Source organism: Boleophthalmus pectinirostris, unplaced genomic scaffold (genome assembly GCF_026225935.1).
Source record: "Boleophthalmus pectinirostris isolate CB_2022bp ecotype Guang Dong unplaced genomic scaffold, ASM2622593v1 HiC_scaffold_12, whole genome shotgun sequence".
In the NCBI taxonomy this organism is placed as follows: domain Eukaryota; kingdom Metazoa; phylum Chordata; class Actinopteri; order Gobiiformes; family Gobiidae; genus Boleophthalmus; species Boleophthalmus pectinirostris.
The window spans coordinates 1,752,129-1,773,806 of NW_026571018.1; the positions used below are offsets into that span (position 1 = coordinate 1,752,129).

The 21,678-nt window shown below is 44.6% G+C and overlaps 1 protein-coding gene across 2 annotated transcripts in view; it reads left to right on the plus strand.

The window, feature by feature from the left end:
- The window catches only part of camk2a (calcium/calmodulin-dependent protein kinase II alpha), a 48,112-nt gene that overhangs the window by 4,689 nt on the left and 21,745 nt on the right, over positions 1-21,678 (plus strand). For both annotated transcript variants that reach the window (XM_055149045.1, XM_020941147.2), the window contains exons 2-6: positions 4,686-4,780; positions 6,676-6,735; positions 17,493-17,547; positions 19,917-19,982; positions 20,128-20,200. In XM_055149045.1, coding sequence (XP_055005020.1) covers positions 4,686-4,780; positions 6,676-6,735; positions 17,493-17,547; positions 19,917-19,982; positions 20,128-20,200 — 349 coding nt within the window. The remainder of the gene's footprint in view (positions 1-4,685; positions 4,781-6,675; positions 6,736-17,492; positions 17,548-19,916; positions 19,983-20,127; positions 20,201-21,678) is intronic.

Consider the following 21,678-nt stretch of genomic DNA (forward strand, 5'->3'; position numbering starts at 1 on the left):
GACCTGGTTTAATCCTGGTTTAGACCTGGTTCAGTCCTGGTGTAGTCCTGGTTTAGACCTGGTTCAGTCCTGGTGTAGTCCTGGTTTAGTCCAGGTTTAGTCCTGGTTTAGTCCTGGTTCAGTCCTGGTGTAGTCCTTGTTCAGTCCTGGTGTAGTCCTTGTTCAGTCCTGGTTAAATCCTGGTTCAGTCCTGGTTTAGTCCTGGTTTAGTCCTGGTTTAGTCCTGGTTCAGTCCTGGTGTAGTCCTGGTTAAATCCTGGTTCAGTCCTGGTTTAGTCCTGGTTCAGTCCTGGTTAAATCCTGGTTCAGTCCTGGTTTAGTCCTGGTTCAGTCCTGGTTAAATCCTGGTTCAGTCCTGGTTTAGTCCTGGTTCAGTCCTGGTGTAGTCCTGGTTAAATCCTGGTTCAGTCCTGGTTTAGTCCTGGTTCAGTCCTGGTTAAATCCTGGTTCAGTCCTGGTTTAGTCCTGGTTTAGTCCTGGTTTATTCCTGGTTTGGTTCAGGGTGGATTTGTTCATATCTTTCGTTGTATTTACATAATTCTCACATTTGAAACTCTTTTTAGAAACTGCCTCAGATTTAAAGATCCCAGACTCGGACTCTGCGCTCACATTGCACTGGGGGTGTTCTACGCGTGTCTCTATGGTGGAATATTCAGCAGTTACCATGGAGACACAGAACACATTAAATCGTCCAATATATTTAAAAACGTCTAAATCTGTCCGGCGTTTATTAAATTACGGGCATTTTTATTTCTTTAAAAAGCACGAGCAGGGTCGCCTCTCCACAGATCTGACGTGTAACTTGGCTTGTTGTTGTCACTGTTTTTGTCTCCATGGAGATAAGATACGTTTAATGCAACACTGCGGAGTACACCTTTAAAGAGAAAACACCAGAAACACTTTTTTTATACTGAGTAAATGTCTGCGCGGCCTCTTTTTGGTAAACTAAAAAAACAAAAAAACTAACTAAAAATGTTAAACCTAAAAATGATCATGAAATTGAAATGATAATGAAATTATAATGGCATGATAATGGAATGATAATGAAAATTATAAACATAAAAAACGATTAATCTAAAACGATAATGGAAATGCAGTATTAATGACATGAAAATTCTAAACTTAAAAATAATAATGAAAATAAAATGATAATGAAAATGATAAACCTAAAAATGATAATAAAAACAATAAACCTAAAAATAGTAAACCTTAAAATGATAAACTTAAAAATAATAAACCTAAAAATAATAATGAAAATAATAAACCTAAAAATAATAAACCTAATAATAATATTAAACCTAATAATAATAATAATAAACCTAATAATGATAAACCTATTAAAAAAAAAAAAAAATGATAATAAATACTGTGTGTGTGTGTGTGTGTGTGTGTGTGTGTGTGTGTGTGTGTGTGTGTGTGTGTGTGTGTGTGTGTGTGTGTGTGTGTGTGCGTGTGTGTGTGTGTGTGTGTGTGTAACATTGCGCTGGGGGTGATGTACATGTGTCTCTGTGGTGGATTATTCAGCGGTTACCGTGGGGACACAAGACACATTAGCAACAAACTCAGACAAAAAAGTTTCAAATTTGGAGAGAAAGTATAAAAGTGATTTAAAGAGCAGATTTAAATTTTCCCGTGATCAGTTCGAGCGTTTATGGTGTTTAAGAGTTTGATTTTCAACAAAAACGTGAACGTGACAAACTGAAAAACTATTGGCTAATGCTAATGCTAATGCAAGTGCTAATGTTAATGCTAACGCTAATGCTAATGCTAACGCTAGCTTGTAACGGTAATGTTAATGTTCTTTAGCGGGACGTGTTTAAAATCAGAGGTCCGATTGGTCAGATTGTGTTAAAAAACAAAACTCAGATTAAAGTTTCATGAAGAATCAGACAGAGCAGTGCCCACAGTTTTATAAATGGGAAATTCGCCCTGTAGCCGAAGATATTAGCCTTGAATCTCATATATTTAATCTTATTTATTATAGAAGATTTCAGTGTTTCTAGTTATTTCTATTTCTTATGTAGTCGGAGACCTGGTTCAGTCCTGGTTTAGTCCTGGTTTGGTCCTGGTTTGGTCCTGGTTTAGTCCTGGTTTGGTCCTGGTTTGGTCCTGGTTCAGTCCTGGTTTAGTCCTGGTTTGGTCCTGGTTTAGTCCTGGTTTAGACCTGTTTTAGTCCTGGTTTATTTCTGGTTTAGTCCTGGTTTGGTCCTGGTTTAGTCCTGGTTTAGACCTAGTTTAGTCCTGGTTTATTTCTGGTTTAGTCCTGGTTTAGTCCTTGTTTAGACCTGGTTCAGTCCTGGTTTAGTCCTGGTTCAGACCTGGTTTAGTCCTGGTTTAGACCTAGTTTAGTCCTGGTTTAGTCCTGGTTTAGTCCTGGTTTAGACCTTGTTTAGTCCTGGTTTAGTCCTGGTTTAGTTCTTGTTAAGTCCTGATTTAGACCTGGTTTAGTCCTGGTTTAGACCTAGTTTAGTCCTGGTTTAGTTCTGGTTTAGTTCTTGTTAAGTCCTGATTTAGACCTGGTTTAGTCCTGGTTTAGACCTAGTTTAGTCTTGGTTTAGTCCTAGTTTAGTCCTTGTTTAGTTCTGGTTTAATCCTAGTTTAGACATAGTTTAGTCCTTCTTTACTCCTGGTTTAGTCTTGTTTAGACCTGATTTAATCCTTGTTTAGTCCTAGTCCCGGTTTAGTCTTGGTCGAACCTGGTTTCAGATCTGGTTCAAAAGTGGTTCAGATGTGGTTTAGACTTGTTCAGACCCGGTTCAGACCTGATTCAGGCCTGGTTCAGACCTGGTTCAGACCTGGTTCAGACCTGGTTCAGACCTGGTTTCTGTTGTAGATGTATGAAGCGTTGGAGTGGACCTCTTGGCCTCAGCCCACTCTCTTCCCACTCAGCTCCGGGCGCTTACATAACTCTGTGGGCGGCGGCCAATCGCAGCACTGCTCTGAGGGAAACAGCCAATCACAACACTGCTCTGAGGGAAACAGCCAATCACAACACTGCTCTGAAGGAAACAGCCAATCACAGCACTGCTCTGAGGGAAAAAGACCATCACAGCACTGCTCTGAGGGAAACAGCCAATCACAACACTGCTCTGAGGGAAACAGCCAATCACAACACTGCTCTGAGGGAAACAGCCAATCACAGCACTGCTCTGAGGGAGAAAGACAATCACAGCACTGCTCTGAGGGAAACAGCCAATCACAACACTGCTCTGAGGGAGAAAGACAATCACAACACTGCTCTGAGGGAAACAGCCAATCACAACACTGCTCTGAGGGAGAAAGACAATCACAACACTGCTCTGAGGGAGAAAGACAATCACAACACTGCTCTGAGGGAAACAGCCAATCACAACACTGCTCTGAGGGAGAAAGACAATCACAACACTGCTCTGAGGGAAACAGCCAATCACAACACTGCTCTGAGGGAGAAAGACACAACACTGCTCTGAGGGAAACAGCCAATCACAGCACTGCTCTGAGAGAAACAGCCAATCACAGCACTGCTCTGAGGGAAACAGCCAATCACAGCACTGCTCTGAGGGAAACAGCCAATCACTGCACTGCTCTGAGAGAAACAGCCAATCACAGCACTGCTCTGAGGGAAACAGCCAATCACAGCACTGCTCTGAGGGAGAAAGACAATCACAGCACTGCTCTGAGGCAAGGGGCCAATCAGAGCACTGCCCGGAACTGGTCTGTGGGCTCCAGGAAGTGTCTCCACCAATCAGAGAACAAACATTTTAACATCACTGCACGAAATATGGTGGACACCAGAGACCAGGACCAGGTCTGAACCAGGTCTGAACCAGGACTAAACCAAGACTAAACCAAGACTAAACCAGGACTAAACCAGGTCTGAACCAGTTCTCAAAACATTTGATCTTTATGAAACTATTCTTAAAGCTTTAGCCCCAGTTTAGTCCCAGTTTGGATTTGTAGATTTTGTTGATATCCTGGTTTAGTCCTGGTTCAGTCCTGGTTTAGTCCTGGTTTAGTCCTGGTTTAGTTCTGATTTATTTCTTTAGTTTATACAGAGGAGACGCATTGTGCCATTTTTTGTTTCATGTGAATAAACCCAAAGATCTGAACCATAAACCAGGACTAAACCAGGTCTAAACCAGGACCAAACCAGGACTAAAGCAGGTCTGTGGGCGGGTGTGGGCCCCCTGGGTGAGTGTGGGAACATCCCAGGCGGGTGAAGGACCCTCTGAGCAGATGTGTGGGTCTCCCTGAGTGGGTGTGGGACTCTCCAGGGGACCCTCTGGGCGGGTGGTGGACTCTTTGAGCGGGTGGTGGACTCTCTGGGCGGGTGGTGGATCCTGTGGGCGGGTGGTGGACTCTCTGAGCGGGTGGTGGACTCTGTGGGCGGGTGGTGGACTCTGTGGGCGGGTGGTGGACCCTCTGAGCAGGTGGTGGACTCTCTGGGTGGGTGGTGGACCCTGTGGGCGGGTGGTGGACCCTGTGGGCGGGTGGTGGACCCTCTGAGCGGGTGGTGGACCCTCTGAGCGGGTGGTGGACTCTCTGAGCGGGTGGTGGACCCTCTGAGCGGGTGGTGGACTCTCTGGGCGGGTGGTGGACTCTTTGGGTGGGTGGTGGACTTTCTGAGCTGGTGGTGGACCCTGTGAGCGGGTGGTGGACCCTGTGAGCGGGTAGTGGACCTGTGTGTGACTCTGTCTCTGTTCCAGAGGAGCGTTCTCCATCGTGCGTCGTTGTGTCAAAGTTCACACGGGACAAGAATTCGCCGCCAAGATCATCAACACCAAGAAACTGTCAGCACGAGGTCAGAGACCAAGACCCGGACCAGGACTAGAGACCAGGACCAGACCCGGAATAGACCTAGACCAGGACCAGACCCAGACCAGGACTGAGACCGGGACTACACCAGGACTACACCGGGACTAGACCAGCACTGAGACCAGAGACCAAGACCTGGATCAGGACCAGATCCAGACTAGGACCAGGACTACACCAGAGACCCAGACCAGGACCAAACCAGAGACTGGGACTGAGACTGGGACTACACCAGGACTAGACCGGGACTAGACTAGGACTGAACCAGAAACCCAGACCGAGACTAGACCGGGACTAGACCAGAAACCCAGACCAAAGACCCAGACGAGACTAGGTCGGGACTAGACCAGGACTAGACTCGGATTAGACCAGAGACCCGGACGGAAACTAGACCTAGACTACCCTGATACTAGACCAGAGATCCAGATCAGAGACCCAGACCAGAACTAGACTGGTACTAGACCAGAGACCCAGACCGAGACCAGACCGAGGCCAGACCTAGACTAGGCCGGGACTAGACCAGAGACCCAGATCAAGACTAGACCGGGACTAGGCTGGGACTAGATCAGGACCAAACCAGGACTAAACCAGAGACTGAGACCAGGACTACACCAGGACCAAAACAGGACCAAACAAGGACTAAAGAAGGACTAAACCAGAAACCAAACCAGAGACTGACACCAGATCCAAACTGGAACTAAATGAGCTCTAACCCAGATCTAACCCAGATGTAGACCAGATCTAGACCAGATCTAGACCAGATCTAGACCAGATCTAGACCAGATCTAGACCAGATCAAAACTCGGTGTGTGTGGAGTTTGTTCTGGACGTGTCTCTGTTACATAACTCACTGCTGCAGGAGAACGTCAACTTTACTGTTACCAGGCAACAAGCAGCAGCCAATCACAGGCCAGCATCACGACCACAGCCACGGCGAGCGCCAGATGCCCTCGCCGTGTGTCAGATGCCCTGCCCGTGTGTCAGATGCCCTCCCTGTGTGTGTCAGATGCCCTCCCTGTGTGTGTCAGATGCCCCTCCCTCCCTGTGTGTGTCAGATGCCCTCCCTCCCTGTGTGTGTCAGATGCCCTCCCTCCTCGTGTGTCAGATGCCCTCCCTCCTCGTGTGTCAGATGCCCTCTTTTCTTTTGTAAATATAAAAGAAAATTTTACTCAAATCAAGAAATAATTTGTGAAGAAAAACTGAAAAAAATTATAGAAAGGAGAATTCTCTTTTAGAGAGTTCTAAGACCTGGTTCAGACCTGGTTTACATCTGGTTTAGACCTGGTTTAGACCTGGTTTAGACCTGGTTCAAACCTGGTTCAGACCTGGTCCTAGTTTAAGCCTAGTCCTGATTCAGACTTGGTCCTGGTTCAGACCTGGTTTAGACCTGGTTCTAGTTTAGACCTAGACCTGGTTCAGATCTGGTTTACATTTGGTTTAGACCTGGTCCTGGTTTAGACCTAGTTCTAGTTTAGACTTAGACCTGGTTTAGACCTGGTTTAGACCTGGTTCTGACCTGGTCCTGGTCCAGACCTGGTCCAAGTTTAAACCTGGTTAAGACCTGGATCAAACCTGGTTCAGACCTAGTCCTAGTTCAGACCTAGACCTGGTTCAGATCTGATCCTAGTTCATACCTGGTGCTAGTTTAGACGTGGTTTAGACCTGGTTCAAACCTGGTTCAGACCTGGTCCTAGTTTAAACCTAGTCCTGATTCTGACCTGGTTCTGGTTCAGGTTCAGACCGGTTTTAGACCTGGTTCGTACCTGGTACTAGTTTATTCCCAGTCCTGGTTCAGTCCTGGTCCTGGTTCAGACCTAGACTTGATTCAGACCTGGTCCTGGTTTAGTCCTGGTCCTGGTTCTGACCCGGTTGTGTGTGTTTCAGATCATCAGAAGTTGGATCGTGAGGCTCGGATCTGTCGCCTCCTCAAACACCCGAACATCGGTGAGTCTAAACCACGACCGTGTTTACCCCGCGGAGCAGAACCGGTATCGAGTATCAAGTATTGGTATTGAGTATCGATAATCAGTATCGAGTATCAGTATCGAGTGTGGGCTCTGTCCCTCTTTGCTCTTTTGCTCGTTTGTCGTTTGTAGTTTGTCTCTGGGACGTTTTTCTGTTTGTGACCGAGTTTCAGATTCTGGATCTCGGCCCAAGGACACGAATAAATAATTCACACATGACACAGAAAAGAGACTCCGGGGCAAAAAAGAGGCAATACAGAGGGGTATTTACTGTTACGGGGTAATACGGAGGGGTATTTACTGTTACGGGGTAATACGGAGGGGTATTTACTGTTACGGGGTAATACGGAGGGGTATTTAGTGTTACGGGGTAATACGGAGGGGTATTTAGTGTTACGGGTAAACGGGGGTATTTAGTGTTACGGGGTAATACGGAGGGGTATTTAGTGTTACGGGGTAATACGGAGGGGTATTTAGTGTTACGGGGTAATACGGAGGGGTTTATAGTGTTACGGGGTAATACGGAGGGGTATTTAGTGTTACGGGGTAATATGGAGGGGTTTATAGTGTTACGGGGTAATACGGAGGGGTATTTAGTGTTACGGGGTAATACGGAGGGGTTATAGTGTTACAGGGTAATACGGAGGGGTATTTAGTGTTACGGGGTAATACGGAGGGGTTTATAGTGTTACGGGGTAATACGGAGGGGTATTTAGTGTTACGGGGTAATACGGAGGGGTATTTAGTGTTACGGGGTAATACGCAGGGGTATTTAGTGTTACAGGGTAATACGGAGGGGTATTTATACGTGTTACGGGGTAATACGGACGGGTATACGTATTTAGGGTAATACGGAGGGTATTTAGTGTTACGGTAATACGGAGGGGTATTTATGTTACGGGTAGGGGGTTTATAGTGTTACGGGGTAATACGGGTAATACGGAGGGGTTATAGTGTTACGGGGTAATACGGAGGGTATCTAATACGAGGGGTATTCGTGTTACGGGGTAATACAGAGGGGTATTTCGTGTTACGGGATAATACAGAGGGGTATTTACTGTTATGGGATAATACAGAGTAGTATCATGCTCGGCTCCCTGTGCTAAGTCACCCACCCTTCATACCTAGACATAAACCTAGACCAAAACCTAGACTTAAACCTAGACTTTAAATCTAGACCTAGACCTAGACCTAGTCTGAAACCCTAGATCAGGGGTCGGCAACCCGCAGCTCCGGAGCCGCATGTGGCTCTTTAGCACTCCCCTAGTGGCTCCCTGGAGCTTTTTCAAAAATGAGTGAAAATGGAAAAGGAATGATTTTTTTGGTTGTTGTTTTAATCTGGTTTCTTTAGGGGTAAAACCCTCGTTCATCTCTGGTCATGGATCTGATCCATCAGCTGTGTGTAAATGAAACACATGAAAAGTGTTTCAGCAGAACAAATAGATGAACTGAAGTGGGGGGTGGTGTCCGGTGCCTCCACCTGCAGTGTTGAGGATTACGTAATCAGAATACAAATTATGAGTAACTGTATTCAGTTACAGTTACTGTCTCAGTGAGTGGTAATTGGATTACAGTTACTTGGTTGAAATAAATGGATTACATGGCAGTATTTTCCGGTTTTCACATTTTGGGCTAAACCAGGACTAAAACCAGAACTAAAACCAGGACTAAAAGCAGCACTAAACCAAGACTAAACCAGGACTAAACCAGGTCTAAAACCAGGACTAAACCAGGTCTAAAAGCAGGACTAAAGCAGGATTAAACCACGTCTAAAAGAAGGACTAAACCAGGTCTAAAAGCAGGACTAAAGCAGGATTAAACCACGTCTAAAAGAAGGACTAAACCAGGTCTAAAAGCAGGACTAAAGCAGGATTAAACCACGTCTAAAAGAAGGACTAAACCAGGTCTAAAAGCAGGACTAAAGCAGGATTAAACCACGTCTAAAAGAAGGACTAAACCAGGTCTAAAAGCAGGACTAAAGCAGGATTAAACCACGTCTAAAAGAAGGACTAAAGCAGGACTAATGCAGGACTAAAACCAGGACTAAAACCAGGACTAAACCAGGACTAAATCAGGACTAAATCAGGATTAAACCAGGTCTAAACAATATGACACCTAACAGTAGAGTGAACATAATTTAAGGCAGCAGTGATCTCATATAGAAATAATTTTTCTATCAATAATATTTTTTATATGCTTAAGTAAAGACTGGGTTTTTTTTATTTTCTTTTATCAGACAATTATGTTATGATTTCCTGGTCTTTGCTTCTCTACAGCAAACAGTTGCTTATTCATGGAGACTTCGGCTCAACAAAAAATTTGAAGAGAACAAGAATTTTCAGGATATGGTTGGTACATTCATGTAGTTTTAAAAAGCATAACAATATCAAGTAATCCAAAGTAATCAGATAACGTTACTCACCTTAAGTAATTTAATGGATTACGTTACAAACTACATTTTGGGGTATGTAATCTGTAATCTGTAAGGGAATACATTTTAAAAGTAACCTTCCCAACACTGTCCACCTGAGAAGCGCTTTCCCCGAGAAAAAAACAAAACAAAAAAAACACGTGCGCAGACGGACGCTCAGAACAACATATAACGAACCAAACGGGATTCACGCTTCTGTACGGATGATGCACCAACTCAGAAACAGCTGCGGTCGAGCGTGGAGGACCGGAGCAGCCCGCCCGGACCTGTGGTCCACAGCGCATTCTCGCTTTTCCTGCACGGAACCAGCGCACAGATGACTGCACTGAAGCACTCTGACCCAGTCCTATGCGCTCTGGTCTTGCTCGCCCCCGTCTGGAACCAGGACATGGAGGACGAAGCCTCTGGACAATCTGACCAACACTGGACCCCCAGCCCCGTCTTGAGGAGCTGCGCGCTGACTGCCCCGTGTGTTTGGCGCTGCTGCCCGAGCTCAGACTCCGGGCTGATGTGCGGTGAGTTGCGTACAAAGTTCTCCATGCTGCTGTTTTCTGAGTGCTCCTATGCACGATCAGAAGAAATGCGACTGCTGCTCTGAATGCTTCCGTCATCGTCGTCATAGCAACAGGTAAACGTCGGTCGCACTTTCAGCCCGTCAGCTCCTAAAACTCTGTTTATCTCAGTTTACACACAAACATAAATCCGGAGTTTTCCAAAATCTCCACTCTAGCCTGAGTTTTTAGAAAGATTCGTTTTCAGAGGCAAATTTGCTGTTTGCGTGTAAACAATGTGTACAAACGAAGGGAAATGTCTCCGTTTTTAAAAATACCCGTGTACGTGTAAACGGGGCCTAAATGACAAAGGAATAAACACTAACCACCTGATTTCAGTGGCTACAGACGCCGCACCGAGTATGAGAGTGTCGCAAAAGGGGTTTGTGTAATCATGAATGCTCATTTTGTATTTGTAATATACTGACAGCCTATGTTGTCTTCATATTAGGCTTATATAAGGCTTTTCATTTTTTGCGGCTCCAGACAGGTATGGTTTTTGTTTTTTTGGGCCATTATGGCTCTTTGAACATTTTGGGTTGCCGACCCCTGCCCTAGACCTAGACTTACACCTAGACCTAGACTTTAAACCAAGACCTACATTTTAAACCTAGAGCTAGACCTAGACTTAGACCTAGATTTAGACCTAGACTTAAACCTAGACCTAGATTTTAAACCTAGACCTAGACTTAAACCCTAGACCTAGACTTAATCCTAGACGTAGACTTAAACCTAGACCTAGACTTTTAACCAAGTCCTAGATTTTAAACCTAGAGCTAGACTTAAACCTAGACCTAGAGTTAAACCCTAGACCTAGACTTTAAACCAAGACCTAGACCTAGACTTTAAACCTAAACCTAGACTTTAAACCTCGACTTAAATGTAGACCTAAACGTAGACTTTAAACCTTCAGCCTAGACTTAGACCTAGTCCAGACCTGGGTCTTGTCCAGTTCCACATTCGGTCCTTTGATTCAAACACAAACTGTAAACGTGTGTGAAACGTTTTTGACTAAATAAACTTTTGTCCGATTCACAAATAGATTTTCTCGTTTGGCCGTGGACAGAGCAGCTTCACACGTCCCACGTCACACACACACAAACACACACAAACTCTTCTCTCACACTCAAAACACTGTGTTCCACCCTGTGATGTCATCGTGTGGCGGTGCAGGAAGTGCTCCACTGTGTTTTTAAACTCCACACAATAGAATCATCTGGATCATTTCAGGACTGGATGTGTCAAAAGGGAAAAGGATCTGTTCAATTGAAAACTACCACTTCATGACATCACAAGGTCGAACTGGTTTAGTTCTGGTTTAGTCCTGGTTCAGTCCTGGTTTAGTCCTGGTTTAGTCCTGGTCTAGACCTGGTTCAGTCCTGGTTTAGTCCTGGTTTAGTCCTGGTTCAGTCCTGGTTTATTCCTGGTTTAGTCCTGGTCTAGTCCTGGTTCATTCCTGGTTCAGTCCTGGTTTAGTCCTGGTTTACTTCTGGTTTAGTCCTGGTTTAGTCCTGGTTTGGTCCTGGTTCAGTCCTGGTTTAGTCCTGGTTTACTTCTGGTTGGTTTGGGTTTGGTCCTGGTTTAGTCCTGGTTTAGTCCTGGTTTACTTCTGGTTAGTCCTGGTTTGGTCCTGGTTTAGTCCTGGTTTAGTCCTGGTTTACTTCTGGTTAGTCCTGGTTTAGTCCTGGTTTAGTCTGGTTTAGTCCTGGTTTGGTTTAGTCCTGGTTTACCTGGTTTGGTCCTGGTTCAGTCCTGGTTTAGTCCTGGTTTACTTCTGGTTTAGTCCTGGTTTAGTCCTGGTTTATTCCTGGTTTGGTCCTGGTTCAGTCCTGGTTTAGTCCTGGTTTACTTCTGGTTTAGTCCTGGTTTAGTCTGTTTGTCCTGGTTCAGTCCTGGTTTATTCCTGGTTTGGTCGTCCTGGTTCAGTCCTGGTTTAGTCCTGGTTTCTGGTTTAGTCTGGTTTAGTCTGGTTTAGTCCTGGTTAGTCCTGGTTTAGTCCTGGTTTAGTCTGGTTTAGTCCTGGTTTACTTCTGGTTTGTCCTGGTTTATCCTTTAGTCCTGGTTAGTCCTGGTTTAGGTTTAGTCCTGGTTTGGTCCTGGTTAGTCTGGTTTAGTCCTGGTTTAGTCCTGGTTTCCTGGTTAGTCCTCCTGGTTTGGTTCAGTCCTGGTTTAGTCCTGGTTTACTTCTGGTTTAGTCTGGTTTATTCTGGTTTTCTGGTTAGTCCTGGTTTAGTCCTGGTTTACTCTGTTTAGTCCTGGTTTAGTCCTGGTTTATTCCTGGTTTGGTCCTGGTTCAGTCCTGGTTTAGTCCTGGTTTACTTCTGGTTTAGTCCTGGTTTAGTCCTGGTTTGGTCCTGGTTCAGTCCTGGTTTAGTCCTGGTTTTGATGAGTTCAAAGTGTTTGTTAGAGGAAGATTTGTTCTTTTGTTTTATTAAAGTCTTGGCGTGTTCCAGAGCCGTGACTCACAGATCCTCCGTCCAACTGTCCACAAAACTCCACAAGACAAACACTCCTCTTTTCTCTTCCCATGTGTCCTGATATCTGTGGAACCCCGGGTCTAAACCAGGTCTAAACCAGGTCTAAACCAGGACTAAACCAGGTCTAAACCAGGTCTAAACCAGGTCTAAACAAGGACTAAACCAGGACTGAACCAGGACTGAACCAGGTCCATGGGTGTATTCTAGTCTCTGTGTGCTTTCACTTGTTCTGATCCAGCTCCAGATCATTCTAAAGATGTTCTAAAGGTTCTGCTCTGTCCTCTTTAGTCCTGTTTTAGTCCTGTTTTAATCCTGGTTTAGTCCTGTTTTAGTCCTGTTTTAATGCTGGTTTAGTCCTGGTTTAGTCCTGTTTTAATCCTGGTTTAGTCCTGGTTTAGTTCTGCTCTGTTCTGAAAATGGGACTTTTTTAGGATACAAACATGAGAAAAATGAGGCTCTAGTTTTAAAACTCTTGACAAAACTAATGTCACACACATTCTCTGAATAAACCTGGTTTGGATCTGGTTTAGGCCTTGTTTAGACCAAGTTTAGACCTGGTTTAGACCTGATTTGGACCAAGTTTAGACCTGTTTTAGACCTGTTTTAGACCTGGTTTGGACCTGTTTTAGACCAAGTTTGGACCTGATTTAGACCAAGTTTGGACCTGGTTTAGACCTGATTTGGACCAAGTTTAGACCTGTTTTAGACCTGGTTTAGACCAAGTTTGGACCTGGTTTAGACTAAGTTTAGACCTGGTTTAGGCTTTGTTAAGACCAAGTTTGGACCTGTTTTAGACCTGGTTTAGACCAAGTTCAGAGCTGATTTAGACCAAGTTTAGACCTGGTTTAGACCTGGTTTAGACCAAATTTGGACCTGATTTAGACCAAATTTGGACCTGGTTTAGACCAAGTTTGGACCTGGTTTAGACCTGCTTTAGACCAAATTTGGACCTGGTTTAGACTTGGTTTAGACCAACTTTGGACCTGCTTTAGACCTGGTTTAGACCTGGTTTAGACCTGGTTTAGACCTGGTTTAGACCTGTTTTGGACCTGGTTTAGTCCTGGTTTAGACCAGATGCCCTCCCATGTCTCTGTGGTATCTCTGTGTCTCGTCCAATCAGGAGAGAGTCTGAGTGTGTGGGCAGGTGGAGGTGCATCTTATGTAACAGCAGCGTCTCTAATGTCCCCATGTGTGTCAGATGCCCTCCCTGTGTCAGATACCCCCCCTCCCTCGCGTGTCAGATGCCTCCCGTGTGTGTGCAGATGCCCTCCCCCTCCTCGTGTCAGATGCCCTCCCTCCCCTGTGTGTCCCCTCCCTCCTCCCTCCCTCCCCTCCTCGTGTGTGTCAGATGCCCTCCCTCCCCCTCCCTCGTGTGTGTCAGATGCCCTCCCTCCCTCTTCGTGTGTCAGATGCCCCCCCCTCCCTCCTCGTGTGTGTCAGATGCCTCCTCCTCCCCGTGTGTGTCAGATGCCCTCCCTCCCCGTGTGTGTGTCAGATGCCCTCCCTCCCGTGTGTGTCAGATGCCCTCCTCCCTCCCCGTGTGTGTCAGATGCCCTCCGTCCCTCCCCGTGTGTGTCAGATGCCCTCCCTCCCCGTGTGTGTCAGATGCCTCCCTCCCTCCTCGTGTGTGTCAGATGCCCTCCCTCCTTCCCCGTGTGTGTCAGATGCCCTCCCTCCCTCCCCGTGTGTGTCAGATGCCCTCCCTCCCTCTTCGTGTGTGTCAGATGCCCCCCCCTCCTCTCAGTCCCCTCCCTCCCGTGTGTGTCAGATGCCCTCCCTCCCCGTGTGTGTCAGATGCCCTCCTCCCCCCGTGTGTGTCAGATGCCCTCCCCCCGTGTGTGTCAGATGCCCTCCCTCCCTCCCCGTGTGTGTCAGATGCCTCCCTCCTCCTCGTGTGTGTCAGATGCCCTCCCCTCCTTCCCCGTGTGTGTCAGATGCCCTCCCTCCCTCCCCGTGTGTGTCAGATGCCCTCCCTCCTTCCCCGTGTGTCAGATGCCCTCCTCCGTGTCAGTGTGTCAGATGCCCTCTCTCCCTCCCCGTGTGTCAGATGCCCTCCCTCCTTCCTCATGTGTGTCAGATGCCCTCCCTCACATTTGTTCAAAAATCACATGTGAATCTCATCCCGGTCTCGGCCGCAGAAGTGTTTTATTTTCTCGAGCTCTCATTTGTGCGGAGCCGGCGCGTGTTTCTGTTGCTAGGTAACACACCTGAGCAATGTGTGGGCAGGACATCCCATAATAATCCTCCTCCACAGTGAAATCTGCAGCGCGCAGTATGCAGATCCAACATCACATACACTAGAGCCTCCCGTGTGTGTCAGGTGCCCTTCTCGTGTGTGTCAGGTGCCCTCCCCGTGTGTCAGGTATCTTCCCCGTGTGTGTCAGATGCCCTCCCTCCCCGTGTGTGTCAGGTGCCCTCCCCGTGTGTGTCAGATCATTTCAGTCAGAGTAAACCAAAAATACACATAATTTTCTATTTAAAGCTGCACTGTGTATGTACCTCCTTGTTTCTATGGATACGTCGTCGCTCTGCCTGAAATGTTCCACAGTGTGACATTAAACAGCTCTACTTCACGTTTATTAAAGTATAGGTGGATTTACGGCTCAAAAATACCTAGAGAAACAAACATTCTAGTTTGATCTCTATGGTGTCACTGTTTTAATATATCAATTATCAAGTATCAAGTATCGAGTATCGAGTATGTTGTGATATCGATATTGCCACGCCCCCTTTTTATTCTTACTTATTCTTTAAATTATTGTTTTACACAAATCAAGAAGCAATTTGTGAATTAAAAAATTTTTTTTTTAAATGAAACAGGAAGTAGAGTTATATAAACGAGTTTCATTGTTGACAAAAGCACGCGTTGCATGCTGGGAATTATTTTGGTCGGTGGCAAGAAACACTAATTCAACATGACCGACGGAGCAAGAAAGCACGTAAAGGGTACTGATCCTGGTTATTTATCCACTCTCCACGGCAGAGGACCCAAGACCATTTGACCAGAAATTGGTCATAAGCATCGATGGACGCCAAATCACCCTTTTCAATTTGGACCAAACCAAATTTCTGGTCGGAATCACCAACTACCTGGACAAATATTCACTTCGGTGATATCCACAATGACTTGGTGGAAACTCCTGGGCCATTCACAGCAGAAAAGATGAAAACGCTCTGTGGATGTTTGAAAGCCATTTAATTCACCGTTAGCGGATCTTTTCACTCGGAATATGAAAAAGACATTTTCCTTCTTCCATGCTTCTATTTGTGCATCCGATAATGCAGCAGGAATTTACCATTATCGGGGAGAAATACGCGAGGTTACGCACTGTGTTTGACTGCTATCCTGTTTCTTGCCTCCGACCAAAATATTTCCCAGCATGCAAAAAAAAAATAATAATTCTGACAATTGAAACATGATTTCAACAGAATAAAGGATTTTTCTTATATTTGTATTTGTCACATCATAACCTCTGTGACATTAGAGGAGTTTTGGCTCAGTGTTGCTATGGTAACAGTTATTGGAAATCCCCAGTGTGATGTCATGATTTACTTGTCTAGCTGGTGCCACCTAGTGCCTCCACTCAATTTCATTTCTCTCCAGCGACCAGATCAGGAATCAGAAAACACTAGACGTCTGGTTTACAAGAATCCCGGAAGTGTGAGTTCGGGCACCAGCCAATCAGAGAAGAAACATACATTCTGTGTTGTCAACGATTCCCGAGATCGAGGATTTAAAACCGGAACAAAGAGAATGTTTGGTGAATTTTATCAAGGAGAAAGACGTTATTGTCCTTCTTCCTACGGGATTTTGGAAAAGCTTAATATACCAGTTAGTACTGTTAGTGACACATTACAAACAAACAGCAGCGACTGGTTAAATAAAAAAAGCAAAACGTATTATTATAATGAACTGGAAGGAACGCAAACATAAGTGCTTGTGAGATAGACAACTGGTACAAAGACTTTTTAGATTTAATTTCTATGGAGCAGCTGCTCAGTCGTTGGACACAAAAAACAAACACACTGTTGACCTGTGGACTGTGGCAAAACCCCATTTGGACAAAGCACAGTAAAATACATACTCTTGGACAATGTCAAAATATATGTGGACGTAAATGTTTGTGTCACTGCATTGAGAAACTCTGTACCTACACACACCCTCCCTAACCCCCCTCCCCTTTTTTGTTATTATGATTATTATGATTATTATTATTTACTTATTTATTAATTTTATTTATTTTTATGTGTATTATTATTATTATTATTATTATTTTACTTATTTTTTTTTATTTTATTATTTTTATTTTTTTTGTATGCGTGTTTAGTTAAGTCTGTCTTGTTGTGGATGTGCTGGGTATCCAATCCCTTAAACTTGACAAATAATATAAATAATAAAAAAAAAAAAAGTGTCTGCCTACCGTCGAGCGAACAAAATCTAACACTGCGAGGTCAGACGGTTTCCACAAAGGGAAACCGGCTGATGAATCAGACTAATGATTTACCACCAGGAAGTAATATTTGAAATCTTGAAAAAAAATGATTTATTTTTATTTATTTTTTTCTAGGGTTAGGTGTTAGGTTTCGGTATATAAAAACTTAAATATAATAAGATATAAATATAATCTGAAGTGTGTTTTAGTCAGGACACTGGACTCTGCTGAGAGTGAAAGTCCTGAACCACAGACTGTGTAAAATGGACTGAGTGACGTCGCCCACAGCGTTCAGCTCCAGTCAAATGAAGCTCACTGATGCCGTCGGTTACAGACCAGCTCCATATCAGGAACAGGAATTTCTGAATGGACAAAATGTTGAAATAAAAACCCCAGGATCATGTGGAGCGGGTTTATATGAACATTTTAAAACCAGAACATCGAGGCTCACAGCAGCAGGTACAGAGAGAAAAGCCACAATGTTCTAATGTAACATCAGTGGGAGCCAGAGTCAGTGGAGCCGGAAGTGCGCCCATGCTCATTTCCTGTTTGGAGCGTGGCGGCTAGCACGTTCGCTCCAGTTACATAAACAGTCTGTGGTGTGAAGAGCGACACGGCGTCGTGGGGGAGCAGAGGCTTTTCTCTGTGAGCGGAGTGAGAGTCTGGGTGGAGGTGTGAGAGGAGCGTTCACGTCCGGCCTCGTCAGGACCTGTGGCGCTGAGTGTAAATGGGGGGGGGGGTCAGAGTGTTACGGGAAAGTTAAATGTGTTTCTGTTTTTCCAAACGCTGAAGATAAAACCCATGTACGTCTGTAATCAAAGTTGAACTGTGTTTTGTCTTTTCAGTGCGACTCCACGACAGCATTTCTGAGGAGAACCATCACTACCTCATCTTTGACCTGTGAGACACTTTCACTTTCACTTGTGTCTGAGCTCAGGAGTTACATTTGAATGACTAATGTGATGTTATAAATATAAGTTCATGTTTATTATTCTGGTATCTGATATCAGCGCCAATGCTGACATAAGATATTGGCCATTACCGCGCATCTCTCTCTCCTTTTCTCTCCTCTTCTCTCCTCTCTCCCTCTTTCTCTCCGTCTCTCTCCTGGACATATAATAAAGTCTGGGAGGTGAATCGAAGATCAGGTTGTTTTGTGAGGTCTGTTTTAGGCCTGTAATGATAATAAATAAATTAATCAATCGTACGATAAATTTTAACGAGCTCGATAACTTTTCTGGCCGCGATAAATTCTACTTGCAGCTTGTTTGTTTTCCTCGCTCTCTCTCACTCTCAACGAAACTGAACGGTAACACTTTATAATAACTACACCTTATTTAGCCTTAATAAAGCATGAACAAAGACTTAATTAATAATGATTCACACTTAGTAACTACTTAATTACTACCTGAATTAGCACTTAACTTGCACTTAATTCGCCTGTGTTGTAAATAGTAACTCAATACTTCTTAATTACTCATGAACTAACCCTTTGCATGTTTACAAATGCATATTTAAGTTCACATTTGAGCATTTATTAATGATTAGTAAGCTATGAGAGAATGATTTACTAATAATGCAATGCAATGTTCATTCAGGCAGCTGTTATCTGTTAGTTAAGTCTTTCTGAGAGCTTTTCTAAAGTGAAGATGAATTATCCTTTATTAAGTATTTGTTAAGGTTGGTCAAATTCCAGAGAAACAATAATGCATTACTAGTAAATCATTCTCTCATGGCTTAATAATCATTACTAAATGCTCAAATTTGGATTTAAGTATACATTTACAAATGCACACACAAATGGTTAGTTCATGAGTAATTAAGTAAGAAATACTTATGAGTAACTATTTACAGCACAGGTGAATTAAGTGCAAGTTAAGTGCTAATTCAGGTAGTAATTAAGTAGTTACTAAGTGTGACTCATTATTAATTAAGTCTTTGTTCATGCTTTATTAAGGCTAAATAAGGTGTAGTTATTATAAAGTGTTACCAACTGAATGTTAGAAGCTACTATCGTTTGACTCGTCTCGTTTAACAATAGTAATGACGCTTGAACCAACGTGCGCTGTGTTGGACACGTGCTTTCCGCTGTCTGTGCGGTGCGCTAGCAACACAAGCGCCGCTGTCAGAGTGACAAAACAGTTCATCGCCGAGCGCCAAAACAAGTCACGATGCCGAATCAACACTGGTCAGCGGGACACGTGTTAACAACCACGTGCGTCAAATGCAGCGAGCGCAAACGACGAGAAGAAATGTCTCAAACCCCAACAGCCAATATAAACCCAAACCCGAGCGACAGAATTAGTCTAGACCCCGGGAAGAGCCCGAAATCGCACAAGAAACCAGCACGACACCAGACGGGACAGAGACTCCCTCATAGTAAAATAGCATCCTGTGTCGCGAGTTAATACAAACACTTAAAGACCAAAATGACGAGGCCACAGCAGCAGCCACAGAGAGACGAGACACAATATTCCAGTTTTAAGGACAATTTTGTTACAGAGACTTAATAATCCATTTTATTTAATGTTTTGGTTGTATTTAGTTCAACAGTGGTTTATTCAAGTGCATTTTTGTTAACAAATCCTCACTGTGAGTTAGACATATTAGACTAGTCCTGTGTTAAGTCTGTGTTATTTAGGCCTGTTGTTTTTGTTTGTCTTACAGTTCCTGTGTTAAATGTTCTTTAGAAAGTAAAGTTTTGAAAGGGTATATTTGCGTTTTTATTTCATGGTCATTATAATAATTGAAATTGGTCTCAAAATGTCAATACTATCGTTTATCGCAATAAATTCTTGGTCAATTAATTGTCCAGCAAAATCTGTTATCGTTACAGGCCTAGTCTATGTCTGGGTGCAAGAACAAAGTTTGTACCGTATGTTCTCATGAAATATGAATAGGCCTTTTGAGTTCCGCGGCTAAATCCTACAAAGCCCAATACACACCAGAACACGGGCAGTTTGGATTCATATAAAGTTCCACTGTGCTCTGTGGTCAGGTCAGCGGACAGAGGTCAGAGGTCAGAGGTCAGAGGTGAGGTTCTTTGGGAGAATAGTTTCTGCAGTACCTGGAGCGGCCACTAGTCGCTCTCAAACAGGTTACACAACTTAATCACTGCTCTGTCACTTTTGGCTCAGGCTGGTTTGAGTTTATTTTACTTTTCTCGACATAAATGGAGTTTTCAGTCTCTGGTATTTGGTGTTTAAGGCCGTAGTATCGGTATCGGTATTGGAGCGGAAAGAGCCGGATCTCATGTTTGGTGTTTTCAGAGTGACTGGAGGAGAGCTGTTTGAGGACATCGTAGCACGAGAGTACTACAGCGAAGCCGACGCCAGGTATGTGCCTCTGTCTCCTCTTCTCTCATGCACACAAACATTAACACACGCTTACATTAACCCTGACCCCTGTGTGACCTCTGTGTGTGCGTGTGACCCTTCTGTGTGTGTGTGACCCCTTTGTGTGTGACCCCTGACCCCTCAGTCACTGTATCCAGCAGATCCTGGAGGCCGTGCTGCACTGTCATCAGATGGGAGTGGTCCATCGCGATCTCAAGGTCAGAACTGTGTCCACAACAAACCAGCAGAGTTAACAGTTTTATCGTTTCTTGTGGACTCCATGTGAAGGGTTCTGTTACAGCTTCACTTTTACACACAGAGGAACTTAAACTCCACACACACTACAGCGTCAGGAAGAGGTCAGGCCACATTTAGACAAAAGCAGACATCTGTCCCAGATTTATAAGAGAAATGCCCCAGGTGACCAGTCTGATCTAAACAGGACTTAACCGGGTCTAAACCAGGACTTAACCAGGTCTAAACCAGGACTAAACCAGGTCTAAACCAGGACTAACCCAGGTCTAAACCAGGACTAAACCAGGTCTAAATCAGGACCATATTAGGACTAAAGTACTACTGTACTAGGACTATAGTAGGACAAAACCAGCACTAAACCAGGACTAAATCAGGACACACAGACGACCACAACATCGACCACCAAAACACTGACTACAACATCGACCACCAAAACACTGACTACAACATCGACCACCAAAACACTAACCGCAACATCGACCACCAAAACACTGACCGCAACATCGACCACCAAAACACTGACCACAACATCGACCACCAAAACACTGACCACAACATCGACCACCAAAACACTGACCACAACATCGACCACCAAAACACTGACTACAACATCGGCCACAACAACGATCACCACAACACTAACTACAACATCGACCACCAAAACACTGACCACAACATCGACCACCAAAACACTAACTACAACATCGACCACCAAAACACTGACCACAACATCGACCACCAAAACACTGACCACAACATCGACCACCAAAACACTAACTACAACATCGACCACCAAAACACTGACTACAACATCGACCACCAAAACACTGACCACAACATCGACCACCAAAACACTGACTACAACATCGACCACCAAAACAATGACCACAACATCGACCACCAAAACACTGACCACAACATCGACCACCAAAACACTGACCACAACATCGACCACCAAAACACTGACCACAACATCGACCACCAAAACACTGACCACAACATCGACCACCAAAACACTGACCACAACATCGACCACCAAAACACTGACCACAACATCGACCACCAAAACACTGACTACAACATCGGCCACAACAACGATCACCACAACACTAACTACAACATCGACCACCAAAACACTGACCACAACATCGACCACCAAAACACTAACTACAACATCGACCACCAAAACACTGACCACAACATCGACCACCAAAACACTGACCACAACATCGACCACCAAAACACTAACTACAACATCGGCCACAACAACGATCACCACAACACTAACTACAACATCGACCACCAAAACACTGACCACAACATCGACCACCAAAACACTAACTACAACATCGACCACCAAAATACTGACCACAACATCGACCACCAAAACACTGACTACAACATCGACCACCAAAACAATGACCACAACATCGACCACCAA